At 46.7% G+C, this 14,257-nt stretch overlaps 1 protein-coding gene and 4 non-coding genes across 11 annotated transcripts; 1 reads left to right on the forward strand and 4 right to left on the reverse strand.

Moving 5' to 3' along the window:
* Nucleotides 1-1,333: 1,333 nt before the first annotated feature.
* Nucleotides 1,334-6,438, reverse strand: AURKB (aurora kinase B). Of its 7 annotated transcripts, none has more exons than XM_027518425.1 (9): nt 6,327-6,437; nt 6,013-6,084; nt 4,677-4,779; nt 4,512-4,566; nt 4,109-4,300; nt 3,675-3,813; nt 3,417-3,565; nt 2,606-2,780; nt 1,334-2,447 (listed from the first exon to the last, which is right to left on the reverse strand). In XM_027518425.1, the coding sequence occupies exons 2-9, from the start codon at nt 6,058-6,060 to the stop codon at nt 2,274-2,276; spliced, it is 1,035 nt and encodes a 344-aa protein (XP_027374226.1). In that variant the 5' UTR covers nt 6,061-6,084; nt 6,327-6,437; the 3' UTR covers nt 1,334-2,273. The 7 variants fall into 7 exon arrangements, with proteins under 7 accessions (XP_027374226.1, XP_027374230.1, XP_027374227.1 ...); XM_027518429.1 differs by having other exon boundaries at nt 3,665-3,813; XM_027518426.1 differs by having other exon boundaries at nt 6,339-6,433.
* Nucleotides 6,439-11,463: 5,025 nt separating this feature from the next.
* Nucleotides 11,464-11,535, reverse strand: TRNAW-CCA. Its single transcript has one exon. It is a non-coding gene; the product is annotated as a tRNA-Trp (tRNA).
* A 611-nt stretch (nt 11,536-12,146) lies between these two features.
* On the forward strand, nt 12,147-12,218 carry TRNAG-UCC. Its single transcript has one exon. It is a non-coding gene; the product is annotated as a tRNA-Gly (tRNA).
* Nucleotides 12,219-12,639: 421 nt separating this feature from the next.
* Nucleotides 12,640-12,711, reverse strand: TRNAD-GUC. The gene has a single exon. It is a non-coding gene; the product is annotated as a tRNA-Asp (tRNA).
* Nucleotides 12,712-13,319: 608 nt separating this feature from the next.
* On the reverse strand, nt 13,320-13,391 carry TRNAP-CGG. The gene has a single exon. It is a non-coding gene; the product is annotated as a tRNA-Pro (tRNA).
* Nucleotides 13,392-14,257: the final 866 nt, after the last annotated feature.

Consider the following 14,257-nt stretch of genomic DNA (forward strand, 5'->3'; position numbering starts at 1 on the left):
TGGGGAAGACTCTTTGAGAGTCCCTTGGGCTGCAAGGAGATCAAACCAATCAATCCTAAAGGAAATCAAACCTGAATATTCTTTGGAAGGACTGAAGCTGAAGCTCCAATACTTTGGCCACCTGATGTAAGACTCTGATGCTGGGGAAGACTGAAGGCAAAAAGAAGGTAGCAGAGGATGAGATAGATAGCATCAGGGATTCAATGGACATGAATCTGAGCAAACTCGGAGATAGTGGAGGACAAAGGAGCCTGGTGTGCTGCAGTCCATGGGATTGCAAAGAGTCAGACATGACTTAGTGACTGAGCAACTACAAAGAAAAATGTTCACCTTTTTTCTCCATCAAGTCCTTTTTCAAATATTATCTTTTCAGTGAGGCCTCCCATTACAATCTGTTTACAACTGCAACCACTTTTTGCAAGCTTCCTGCGTTGAGGATTTTTTTTTTTTCTTCTCATTTATTCACCCCTCAGCCTCTAGAACAGCACCTGGGCTGCAGAGAGCACTCAGTAACTATTGTCAAATGAATAAATCTTAACCAAAATTATGATATAACTACACCAGCAGGATGCAGGGACAGAAAATGCCCTTGTTTCTGGTGGCAGTGGACTGAAAGAATGAAATCCTTACATTCGTATCAGGAAAATGATAGATAAAGCCCAAAACTGAAAATGTAAAGAAGTAGTGACAGAAGCATGTGATTTGGAGATACAAAGTAAATACCAAAAAAAAAAAAGCAAAACTGTAAAAGGATTTGGAACAGATCCAAATGGATTTATCTCTGGGGAGAGAGAAATGGGAAGACTGTTGGTTTTTTGTTTTTTCAAGCCCTATACTGTCCTTCAATTATTTTAATCTGTGGGCATATGTAGTGGGTTGCATGGTAGCCCCCTAAAAGATATGTCATTGTCTTAACCTCTGGAAGCAATGAAATGCAGTGTTTTTTGGAAAAAGGGTCTTTGCAGATATAATTAAGGATTGTGAGATAACATTACCCTGGATTATCTAGGTGAGCCATAAATCAAATTGCTAGTGTTCTTTTAAGACAGAGGAGAGAAAAGCGAAGACAGGAAGGTTTGTGAAGACAAAAGCAGAGCTTGGAGTGATGTAGCCACAAGCCATGAAGTGCCTGGAGTCACATGAAGATGGAAAAGGCAAGGGAGGATTTTTCCCTAGAGGCATATATGGGAGGGTGGTGCTACTAAGACCTTGATCATGGACTTCTGGCCTCCAGAACTGTCAGAGAATCCATTTCTGCTGTTTAAAACCACCCAAATTTGTGGTAATTTGTTACAGTAGCCCTAGGAATTGAATATAGCGTGAGTATCTGAGATGAAATAAAAATAAGAAACTTTATTGATGTTCTACACCACATGGCTTAAAAGTACAAATAATAAACACATGCAGAAAAAGCATTAGGTGAAACTCAACACCTATTCATGCTTCAAAAAACACCAAACCCTTAATGAACTAGGAAGAGCCCAGGCCTTCCTTAACCTAATAAAAGACATGTATCAAAAACCTACAGCAAGAGATTTCCCTGACAGTCCAGTGGTTAGGACTCCAAGCTTCCACTGCAAGGGGAATGAGTTCGTCCCCTGGTCAGGGAAACTCAAGATCGTGCATGCTGCTAAACCTACAGGAAGCACCATATTGCAAGCATCATACAAAGCAGTGAAACTTTAGGTCAGGAACTAGACATCATCAGCTTCTATTTATTCCTGTGCTAAATCCTCACCAGAGCAGAAAAACAAAAAAGACAACTTTAATTGCTCCTAGGTCAGCAAGACTGACCCAGGAAAGGGAAAGATTAGAGGTCAACTAAGAGGGAGTAATAGGAGGAGGTGGGTGGAGACGGTTGGTGATGGCTGGTGTGCAGGTATAGCAGAGTAGAGACAGGTCCCCAGCATCCCCAGGCCTGGGAGCCAGAGCAGGGGAAAGAAAAGATGTGGAAGTGTGATGGTTGGGAGCTAACCAGATGGGGTTAGAGCTGAGAGGTTGCTCTCAGTGCTAAGGGGTGCTCCCAGGGGTGGTGATGCAGTGCCCACCCCACTGCCCAGCACGGGCAACTCCCTCGCCTCCTCACCACAGATGATGACTTCCTTCACAGCAGTCTCCACCTGTAAACATCTACACTCATCAGTAAAAAAAGCTTCAGCCTTTATTAAATAAAGACGAGGTAAAAGACAGATGCAGAAACAGACTAGGGACCTCCCTCCTCCTAACTACACATGTACAGACACAGACACAACTGAGAAAAGGACAGGGACATTTCAGGGGACAGACTGAGGGGCAGAGGGAGGCAGCACCCTGCGAGAGTGGGTTCGGACCCAAGGGTGGGCCGAGACCTGGGCCAGCGGCAGGCGTTCTGAGGGGTTATGCTTGAGCAGCTTGTAGATGAGGTCCTGGGCTCCCAAGGGCACAGAAGGAGGGAACTTTAGGTCCACCTGCAAGAAGGAGAGAAGGGCTTCATCCTGGCTGCTTTTGCCTCCACTTCCCACTCTATTAGCAGGGTTTAACATCAACAGCAACAGTGTGCCCACTCCCCGCCCCAGCCCCTGAGCTGGCACAAACTCCAGCCAGACCCCAGGGGCCAGCCTCCCACCTTGACGATGCGCCGGTATGTCTCATTGTGGGAAGCACTCTCAAAGGGTGGGTTTCCCACCAGCAGCTCGTAGCAGAGCACACCGATGCACCACAGGTCCACCTTCTCATTGTGCGTGCGCCCCTCAATCATCTCTGGGGGCAGGTAGTCCAGAGTGCCGCACATTGTCTTCCTCCTGGGGCGGGGGCAGGGATCTCAGATCCAGACTTTCCCTCCTTTCCCTGCAGCCTGACAGGGAGCCCAGACCCACCCCAGGATGTGCCAGGGGTCTTCCAACCAGGCTCTGATGGGGTCTTTGGGGTAGGAGTGGGACTAACACACTGACTGCATTTCCACACTGAGGGCCGTATCTTAAATCAGATATGAGGGCAACGTTCACCTTAGAATTAAAGGAAAAATTTCAGATGTTCATCAACCACATGTTGCTTAATCACGTTACATTTCTACTGTGCAATACCACTAAAAATGATGTGGGAATATTCTCAGTGATAATGGCAAGAAGGTGCCAATGTTTCAAGTGAGAAATCTGGGTGACAAAACTGAGTCTCCTATTTTTGTTTTTGGCCATACTGCATGGTTTGCAGGATCTTAGTTCTCTCGACCAGGGATTGAACCTGGGCCCCCTGCAGTGAAAGCTGGAGTCCTAACCACTGGACCAGCAGGGAACTCCCAATCTCCTATTTTTGTAAAGATATTGCTGTGTTTATATATTTACATGAGAACAACCCAAAATGTCTCTGGGTAACAAGATCTGGAGTGGTTTTATTTTGAATGGCTTCATACCCAGGGCTGGCCTTCTGGCTCACCATACCTCAGGGAGGGGGCGTGCACCGACCAGCCGAAGTCAGCAATCTTCAGCTCTCCCCGGAGCCCCAAGAGCAGATTCTCAGGCTTGATGTCTCTGTGAATCACCTTCTTCGCATGGCAGTATGTTAGAGCATCTGCCAGCTCCTCCATGATCTGGGGGGCCAGTGACAGACAGTCAGACAAGGACTGACCTCGGGCTGCAAATGGCATCCCCCCAGCCTCCAGGCCCCTGCCAGTGCCCCAGGTGCCCACCCGCCCCGACCGTGGCTGTTCGCTGCTCATCAAAAGTTCGGCTCTTCTGCAGCTCCTTGTAGAGCTCCCCCCGGGGGGCATACTCCAGAATCAAGTAGATCCTTCGCCGGTCATAGAAATAGTTGTAGAGACGCAAGATGTTGGGATGTCTGGGAGAGGAGACAGAGGAGGCATCAGGCTGCATTCTGGCCTAAGGAAATGGGAAAGATGACAGGTCGCATTGGGGCACAGTGGGTCAGGTCTGGGCCAGGTAGGGGAAGCCAGGTGGCAGTCCTAAGTGGGGACTAGAGGTGATTTTCTGGATTCAAGGCTCTGGCTGGGATTGAGAGCTCATTGGGGCTGCGTGGCCACAGCTGCAGAGAAGACAGTCCAGATGTGGTGGGGTTGGAGGAGGAGTGGGGTTGGGGCGGCAGGGGGCTCTGGCTCAGGGGACGTTAAGCGTACTGCAGATGCGCTTGGATTTCGATCTCTCTACGCAGCTGGTGCTCCACACCCTCCTTCTCGATCTGAGACTTGAAGAGGACTTTGAGCGCCACGATGAAATGGCTTTTCTTCTCCCGAGCCAAGTACACATTTCCAAACTTGCCTTTGCCCAGAGGACGCCCAATCTCAAAGTCATCGATTGTGAAGGAACGCCTGTTTGGGAAGCAGTGGTGGAGCAGCTGAGTGGTGGTTAGTCGGTCCTCTGAGGTGTTTGCCTTCTCTCTGCACCTCCGCCCCTCCTGCCTATAGTCCTGCTTCTCTTCCAGGGGAGCTGAGGATGGATCAGGCTTTCTCACCCGCATCCCTCCTCCTCCTTCCTTTATTCCACCCACTCTCTTGCTACACCAAAGCTTGGGGAGCTTACTTTGGGATGTTGGGGGTTCCACTGCTGTTCTCCACCACCTTCTGGCCAGGGGCAGCTAAGGAAAGAATAGGGAAGTTGAGGCCATCCTTTGACATTTTCATCCCCACCAACCCTCTGCAGACACTAGTTCCCTCAGATCAGTCCCCTCCCTTTGTGCTAGTTTACCTGTGGGCTGGGCATTGGAGCGACTCATGAGGACAAGTGCCGATGGAGTGACAGGCTCCTTCCGGAGAACTCTCTGGGGCAGGGTGTTCAGGCCAGGCTGAGCCTGAGAAGGACCAGAGGGGAGCTCTGAGGGTGCCTTTATCCCAGTGACCGGGTTGGAATGCGCTACAGGCAGCATTTCAGGCCTTGCTATAAAGCCACCCACCTACCCCATCCCATCCCCAGTTCAAAGAGGAACAATGAGACCACAATTTTGCTACTCAGTCTTGTCCATAACACCACTCATTTACCCAGCCCCCTACCCCAGGAGGCAGTAGAGGCTGGGGTAATGAACACCCACAATTCAAGGAGCTTCAGAACAGAAGTATTCTCATAGTCCCCTAAGCTTGGTCTGTTAAGGCTCAGATAAGATCCTTGGGGCCTTGAGTGTTCAGCAAATCTCAGTATTTACCCCTTTGCAACAACAGGCTTTAGGGACACTGAAGGCTATTTTAATGGTCCTGGAGCACTTGTTACTTTCAACTTCTGAGTAACACACACCACTTTCTTTTGGGAGTGACTGGTGTAGACACGACAGTGTTATCTCATTCAGCCTCCCCATTCAGAGCTTCACCAGGGAGGGAGCTGGTGGGCAAGGGGATAGAGGGACCCTCCAGGAATCTCAAGCCCCACTAACAGAGAACAAAGCTCATGTAGGGCTCCTTCTTTCTTCTTTAACCAAGAGAGAAAGAGCCTCAGTGCTCCTACAGACTTGTTCACAAACAGCGAATTTAGGATTTACAAATAAGCAAGTTGAACAAAATGGAGTCCAGAAATAAATCCACATATATGTGGGAATTTAATATATACAATAATGCTAGCATTTCAAATCAGAGGATAGATTCTTCAATGAAAGGTGTTAGGACAACTGGAAAATAAAGCTTTTCAGATGCAAATGTCACACCAGTCATTAAAATCCAAATTCTTAAGTAAGACTTCTCTTGGACCTTTTAAACTTATAAACTCATCTAAATAGCCTATATCTATTTCCTGCCTAGCCTATTTTTTCAGGACAACAGTTGAGATTCATGGCCTAATAGGCCAGACCCTGCCTGCTCAGTCCCAGACGCCATTTGTATGTGACAAGTAGGCTCAGCTCTTCAGAGGTCCTCACAGGCTGGTCAAATTCAAACTGGTAGCACCGGATAGGATGTGGCTACAAATGACCTGACTGGGGCCCATGCGCTGGTGCAAAGCCAGGAGAAAAGTGCTAAGAGGATCGCCATCTGCAGGATCTCGAATCTGCAAGCAGGAAGTCGCCATGCTGGTGGGAGAGGGGAAGTGAGAAAGCCCTTACCGTCTGCCGGCCATAGGGCCAGGGGTAGGCGTTCTCCTTCTGGGCCATCTGTAGAGGGAAAGGGGGAGGGAACTGGGCAGAGAAGAGAAACAGAGCCGTGAGAAGCAAAAAAAAAAGGAGAGAGAGTAAGGGGTCGGATCGATCTAGCCGGAAGTGTTTGCCCGGGCGGGGGGGCGGGGGGCGGTGCTGGTGAAAGGGCGCAAGTCCAAAAGCTAGCTTCATCAGAGCGCATTCCCGCACTCGCCTCTCCGCCCCCACCCTGCTACCGGCCTCACTCCCTTCCAGGACCCTTTCTCCACCCTAGAGCAACCAACCTGCCGGATCACCTGGCCTCTCCCGGAGCAAGAATCCCGAAAGAAACCCGTGGTGCCTTGGCCGCTGGGAACAACTGAATCTGTCCGGCCGCACCCCCTCACCCCCGCCGAGGTCCTTTCAAATCTCCCGCCCGGGTCCCATTGGCTGAACGTGCCGCCCATGCCCAATTCTCATTGGCTAAGTATCCCATGACGTAGATCCAGGGGCCCAATGGAAAAGGCGGAATGAGAGCCAGGGGCAACCAGGGTTTTAGCTTAGGAAAAGTTTTCCTCAAGCCTCAAATAGTCTTATTGGTGTTTTGTTTTTAAAATTTAAGTCATCAATATAAACTGGAATTTATTCTTGTGTATATGTATGAACTGGAAGAACTGTACAAAAAAGATCTTCACGACCCAGATAATCACGATGGTGTGATCACTCACCTAGAGCCAGACATCCTGGAATGTGAAGTCAAGTGGGCCTTAGAAAGCATTCACTACGAACAAAGCTAGTGGAGGTGATGGAATTCCAGTTGAGCTATTCCAAATCCTGAAAGATGATGCTGTGAAAGTGCTGCACTCAATATGCCAGCAAATTTGGAAAACTCAGCAGTGGCCACAGGACTGGAAAAGGTCAGTTTTCATTCCAATCCCAAAGAAAGGCAATGCCAAAGAATGCTCAAACTACCGCACAATTGCACTCATCTCACACACTAGTAAAGTAATGCTCAAAATTCTCCAAGCCAGGCTTCAGCAATACGTGAACCGTGAACTTCTAGATGTTCAAGCTGGTTTGGAACCAGAGACCAAATTGCCAACATCTGCTGGATCATGGAAAAAGCAAGAGAGTTCCAGAAAAACATCTATTTCTGCTTTATTGACTATGCCAAAGCCTTTGACTGTGTGAATCACAATAAACTGTGGAAAATTCTGAAAGAGATGGGAATACCAGACCACCTGACCTGCCTCTTGAGAAATCTATATGCAGGTCAGGAAGCAAGTTAGAACTGGACATGGAACAACAGACTGGTTCCAAATAGGAAAAGGAGTACGTTAAGGCTGTATATTGTCACCCTGCTTATTTAACTTATATGCAGAGTACATCATGAGAAGTGCTGGGCTGGAAGAAGCACAAGCTGAATCAAGATTCCCAGGAGAAATATCAATAACCTCAGATATGCAGATGACACCACCCTTATGCCAGAAAGTGAAGAGGAACTAAAAAGCCTCTTGAAGGTGAAAGAGGAGAGTGAAAAAGTTGGCTTAAAACTCAACATTCAGAAAACGAAGATCATGGCATCTGGTCCTATCACTTCATGGGAAATAGATGGGGAAACAGTGGAAACAAACAGTGTCAGACTTTATTTTTTGGGGCTCCAAAATCACTGCAGATGGTGACTGCAGCCATGAAATTAAAAGACGCTTACTCCTTGGAAGGAAAGTTATGACCAACCTAGATAGCATATTGAAAAGCACAGACATTACTTTGCCAACAAAGGTTCATCTAGTCAAGGCTATGGTTTTTCCTGTGGTCATGTATGGATGTGAGAGTTGGACTGTGAAGAAGGCTGAGCACCGAAGAATTGATGCTTTTGAACTGTGGTGTTGGAGAAGACTCTTGAGAGTCCCTTGGACTGCAAGGAGATCCAACCAGTCCATTCTGAAGGAGATCAGCCCTGGGATGTCTTTGGAAGGACTGATGCTAAAGCTGAAACTCCAGTACTTTGGCCACCTCATGTGAAGAGTTGACTCATTGGAAAAGTCTCTGATGCTGGGAGGGATTGGGGGCAGGAGGAGAAGGGGACGACAGAGGATGAGATGGCTGGATGGCATCACTGACTCAATGGACGTGAGTCCGAGTGAACTCCGGGAGTTGGTGATGGACAGGTAGGCCTGGCGTGCTGCGATTCATGGGGTAGCAAAGAGTCGGACACGACTGAGCGACTGAACTGAACTGAACTGAACTGAAAGCAGGAGACACTAGTTCTACTCCCTGTCGGGGGGATCCCCTGGAGCAGAACATGGCAACCCACTCCGGTATTCTTTCCTGGGAAATCCCATGAACAGAGGAGCCTGGCAGGCTATAGTCCATGGGGTCGCAAAGAGTAGGACACGACTAAGTGAAAAGAGAAAAAAACAAAAGCAACTAAGTTTTCTTCCATGAGCCAATCTGTCTCCTTCCCTAATGCACTAAGTTACGAGTTTTGGTATTTGCTGTTATAAGCATACTAACCGATACGAATCTACAGATCTAGAGAGTTAGTAGTTATGTGGGTTGAATGATGCGATACTGACAATCATCTGACCTACAGAAAACACCAATTTCATATGATTCAACCCAATGTAAATTAAATAAATCCAAATGGGTTTCTAGATCAGTTCACAACGCTTTTGGCTGCAAGTAATAGGAAACTCAGTTAACAATGGCACATAAAACAGACATCTATTTTCTCTTCCACAACAATAAACCAGAAAAAAAAAGCCAGTATGTAGCTGGCTCAGGAACTGAACAATGTTAGAGGTCTGCATTGACCTCTTCTGTGATTCTCTTAACATTCCCCTTCTGACTTCAAGATGAATGCCAACTGTCTCTGTTTCTTTCAACAGACAAAGCAGAAGCCTTTCTAAAAGTCCTCAGTATAGGAATTCCTTGGTGGTCCAGTGGTTAGGACTCGATGCTCTCACTGCGGAGGGCCAGGGTTAAACCCTGGTGGGGGAACTAAGATCTCCAGAAGCCACACACTGGGGCCGAAAAAAAAAAGTTCTCAGTAGATTTCTCCTGGGCTAAAACTGTGTCGGGCTTCCCTATCACATGACTACTGCAAAGGCGGCTGATAAAGTAACTTTGTCTTCCAGCCCCTACAGCTAAAGCAGCTAGGGGCCACAGTGGTAGAAACTGCAGGGTGCCACAGTTGCTTACAATTTTATTGTTGGGAGCCCGTGATTTTTTTAAAGTTGTAAATCTGTGCATGATGTCTCTCTAGAGATTTGATGAATGTGGCCACCAGTGAAAAAGCATTTTGCTTCTGGAAACGTGATGCTGTTTTCACTCAGGGTCAGCCCAACACCACTTCCCAGAATCAGAGATCCCATTTCAATTTCAGTGCCTTAGAGTTTTTAGTGCCACATATGTAGCATAGAGTGACTAGCTAATGAAGAGCTTTAGAAAGATCCTATCACTTGCAGTATACTTTATCCCTCATAATCTAGTGAAAGGAGACTTTTCTAGAGTCTGTCAGGGACCTTGTGCATGGGTGGGATATGCCTGATGGATCCCCATACAGTTTCTCTGTCCATTGGAGTCTTTAAATTCCCACTTGCACATTACATCGGAAGGCATTTGGCCTTTCAGAAATAGTTGATGGGCCAGTATAAAATCGAGATTTGCATTATTCATAAAACACAAAGCAAAACAAAACCTATCTGTTCTGGCAGCTAGGCAACCATCAGCTCCCTGTTCAAGTTAGTGAACAGAATCTCCATTATTTACCCCAGTGCTTCTCAAATGATCAGTAGGGAAGAACCGGTTTTAATTATTTAATTACTTTCAATCTATCACAAATTGATGCTTTTATAATTTACATTAAAAATAAATTCCTTGAAAAATAAAGTATAAAATTTACACGACGACATATTTTTTGGTTATAACTAGTATTTATAATGGCAATCCACTTCTGTATTCTTGCCTGCAGAATCCCCCGTGGACAGAAGAGCTCTGCGGGCTACAGTCCATGGGGTCACAAGGAGTTGGTTACGACTGAGCGACTAAGCACAGCATAGCACAGTATTTATAAAAGTACTCTGACAAATGCTCTAACAGTTTTTTAAATACTTAACTCTCAAATTCTCTACTCATCCTGAACCTGAAAATAACATTTCATGAAGTGGCACCAATCTGTGGACCACAGTGAGTACCACCAATCTGCCTCCAGTCCAGTTCAGTTCAGTCGCTCAGTCCCATCCGACTCTTTGCCACCCGGTGAATCGCAGCACGCCAGGCCTCCCTGTCCATCACCAACTGCATTGATCACTGAGCAAGGCTTTCTTAACTCTCCTTGCTGTTCTTTGGAACTCTGCATTCAGACGCTTATATCTTTCCTTTTCTCCTTTTCTTTTCCCTTCTCTTCTTTTCACAGCTCTTTGTAAGGCCTCCTCAGACAGCCATTTTACTTTTTTGCATTTCTTTTTCTTGGGGATGGTCTTGATTTCTACAAATTAAATACAAAATATTTTATTTAATACCCCTATGTTTTACTTCATGGAGAGAACATCAGAGATGATTAAAACCATTTAAAAAAGTGAACCAAATACAAGAACACGATAATTAAAACATACTTGGTCCTTTAAAAAGAGAGAAAATGAAAGAAAAAAGAAAAATCGCTTTTAGTTGAAAAATTAACAACCTTTGGACAGCAGTACAGTTAGCTGTTCAGTTAAGGAACTCTTTGAACCCTGGAACTGGTGTTTCAGGAATTCATGTTGTAGACCAAATTCAGCAGAGGCGAAAAAAAAAAAAAAAAAGAATGTACATGGTAACATTTTAGATAATGAGAAAAAACAAAACTGCAGTTAACAAGATAGCCAGAATGTCTAACTTCAGAATTGTTTAATGACTCACAGCATTATCCTTGAATTCAGGTGTTCTTTAAAATGATAATTACAAAGACAATAGAATTCTATTCTGATCACAATGACAAGTGAAAATAATGGAGTACAAAATTATGAACACCACTGGCAAGTGGAACTTAAACCGCCAAAAATCAAATCACTCCTTTAAGAGGACTGTGAACAATCATTATTACTTTAAAATTATTCACTATTGCTACTTTTTTTTCGATAAAAAACATTTATTGCTCCAAAATATATTTTCTGAAGAAGAATTGGTGAACAATTGAAGAAGAGTTTCTGTGTTAAGATATCTAAAATATCTATGAGATTAATGGTATTACTATTTTAATTGGTTGATTTGAAGGAAACGGTAAGATGAAAATAAAAGTTTCAAAATTTTGTTTTAGGAGAAAACTCAGATGCTTTAGGGAAAAAAAATTACAGAAACACTCAGGTTTCCATATTTTTTCATATAATAACGCGATGCTTTTTTTTTTCCCCCGAAAAAGAAATCTCACTTGAAAAGCTTATCCCACCGAAAATAACACTGTGACCCCGACGTGATTTGAACACGCAACCTTCTGATCTGGAGTCAGACGCGCTACCGTTGCGCCACGAGGCCTTCCCGAGGCCGCGGTTTGACGGTTCTCCTGAACAGATGCATCGTCATCATTAATGGGCGGGGTTTTATTCTTAGGCCTCACCCCGGTTTGTCGTCGTGGTTCTTCTAGCGGCCAGTGGGCTGGACCCGCGCTCACCGCGGGATTAAAACCATCCTCCTGATAAATCGTAGTTAGGGGCACTTGGTTTAAGGCTCAATTCTTTAACTTTGGTGCACATTGTCTTCGGTTACTCAACAGAGAAACAATTTCATGTGTTTGAGATTTATTTCTGGAGCTTCCGGGGCTAATAAAGTGTCGGTGCACAACTGGCACCCTAGGCATATTTTAGATTTAATCTCGGCTCTTCCTTTACTTGGCCTCTCTATACTTTGGTTTCTATCTGCTTATAATCAGTCTCTAGCCTGGTGACTGCAGCGCACTGGCGGTGCCCAGAGGCAAGCGCAGCTCACACGTGGGTGCTTCGTACACCACACCAGTTATTTCTATGTTCTCGTCGCTTTCGTCCTTCCCTCGGCCTAGGTCTTAATTCAGTTCCAGTTTTGGATCACTGAAACCAGGACCCTGTAGATCTAACTATTAAGGAATCCCGGGAATCCCAGTATAGTGTGAAGCGTTGGTGGTATAGTGGTGAGCATAGCTGCCTTCCAAGCAGTTGACCCGGGTTCGATTCCCGGCCAACGCAAGGTTATTTTCCTCTTTGCTTTTTCTTTCTTTCTTTCTTTTTTTTTTTTTTTTTTAAAGATTCCTCATGAATTACACTGGTGTAGTTATCTTCCGCCTCCCTTCTTGTGTTTTTAAAATTATCGTCAACTGAACGGGTCTAATAAGCTTACTGAACGGTGAGGATAATGGCTCATAAACGTTTTGAATGGAGAGAACAATTAATTTAGCTGCACATTTAAAATGAAAGTTACTTGAAATAAAACATAAACTTGAAATTTAGAATGTGAGTTTGTGAGTCAGTACAAGCCATTCCTCTTCTGCTTTTCTTCTTCCAGTCTTCTTTTTATCTCTATCCCATGACTAGGGACAGGTACTTCAGAAATAAACATAGATTTTAACAGCTGTAAAAAACGAGGAAGGACAAAACAATGTACATACTCCTCCCCGTCGGGGAATCGAACCCCGGTCTCCCGCGTGACAGGCGGGGATACTCACCACTATACTAACGAGGAGTGAGCTGCGGTAGTCTTACTCCAAATCCTTGATCTATATCTTATCGAATTCAGCGTACCAAGGGCGAAGTTCCTGGGTGGGGATGCTGTCCTTCCGTCCACTAAGATATGCTGACCCAATTCTATGCACGTTCTGGACGATAACTGAGTGAGAGTCCCCAGAAGGGCGAAAACGTGCAGCTGTTACTGAGACACAGACCTCCAAGGCTGCAGAGACCTGAATTCTGACAGTCCTTGGTCTCTCCCAGGCATAACTGAATAGGTCCCAACCCATTTCACTACCTGTCATCCACTACTACAAGTTGACGGACATCAATTAAACCGCAACCAGGCTCTGGCGGTCGAGGGGTGGCACCAAGCAGTATGTGGGGGAGCAGAAAGCGAGTGCTTGCCCAAGTTCGGAGGCGCCTTCCCTCTTCCCGGGACACTGAGGACTGTGCACTGTGAGCCCCTTCCTGACACCCGAGTGTCTACTCAGAACAAAAGAGCTGCCTGCACACTTTGAAGCGCTCAGTTCACTCGGATCCCTTTCCAACCCAGCCTCAGTGCCCTTCCAAGTGAGAATCACTTTAGGGCGTTCTGTCTGGCTTCTGCAAAACCAGAAGGCCGGGCTCGTCCGGGATTTGAACCCGGGACCTCTCGCACCCGAAGCGAGAATCATACCCCTAGACCAACGAGCCGACGCACAAAACTAACCGCGGACGACTTTAGAGGTCGTCCCAGGCTTTCTGCGGTCCTAGGGCTGTGAATCACGGTGGCCTGATCTTGGTGCGCACCCAGGGACCACCAGCCCCGATGCAGAACACATTGGAGCAGGGGTCTGGGATTCTCTCTCTGCTCTTGACCGCGAGCTTCGACTCCTCCCAGGAAATAACGTCGGGGAAGTGGGAGGGAGTGGTCTCGGCCTCTCCCACGAGCAGCCTTCCAGGACTGCCTCGAGCACCAGTGTAACCTGCTTCCTAGGATCACTGTCCAGGTGCCACTCCGTAATCCGGGGTCTCCACTCTTCCTGCTTCTCCCAGTCGTCCTTGGACTCAGCGCTCTGCGCAGAGTTTTGAAGACTAGCGGTAGAATTGCCTGTTTGGGGACAATTAATGAGTCCTGAAATCTCTCTGGGAACACCAGTCCCTCTTTCGGTCCCTGCGTCTGGAGCGACCGACACTGCGAGAGCCCACAGTCTCCCCACACCGCAGGGTAGTGTCCAGGCGAGGGAATAATTCCTGGGGCCAAGAAGACCCACGAAGGGGGCGTCATTGAGATGAACGGCTGGCGAGGTCGGGTTGAGGGGATCGGCTTTCCAAACTGCGAGTTTCTAAGGTTTTAATACACTTCGCCTGCTCTCACTTGGGGGCCGCCAAGAGTCCATCCAGGCAGGACCTGGTGGGGTCAGTTGCTCGCCAGCTTAGTTCCTGCTCCTAAGTGTCTTCCCAGAAGGGTTCTGATCTGCCCCTGAACTCGACCCCCTCGTAGCATCTCTGGACTGAACCATCTTGCTTTATAGCCCAGTCTTATGGTTTGTGAAGCCAGCCCCTTCTTAAAGCCCTAC

This window comes from Bos indicus x Bos taurus, chromosome 19 (genome assembly GCF_003369695.1).
Source record: "Bos indicus x Bos taurus breed Angus x Brahman F1 hybrid chromosome 19, Bos_hybrid_MaternalHap_v2.0, whole genome shotgun sequence".
Lineage (NCBI taxonomy): Eukaryota > Metazoa > Chordata > Mammalia > Artiodactyla > Bovidae > Bos > Bos indicus x Bos taurus.

What these genes read in the sequence shown, in the direction of transcription:
- AURKB (XM_027518425.1), bottom strand. Translation starts at nt 6,060, where the DNA reads ATGGCCCAGAAGGAGAACGCCTACCCCTGGCCCTATGGCCGGCAGACG. An exon ending in CTCCAATGCCCAGCCCACAG is followed by an intron (nt 4,567 to 4,676) that starts GTAAACTAGCAC and finishes TTCTTTCCTTAG; the next exon opens with CTGCCCCTGGCCAGAAGGTG. An exon ending in CATACCGGCGCATCGTCAAG is followed by an intron (nt 2,448 to 2,605) that starts GTGGGAGGCTGG and finishes TCCTTCTTGCAG; the next exon opens with GTGGACCTAAAGTTCCCTCC.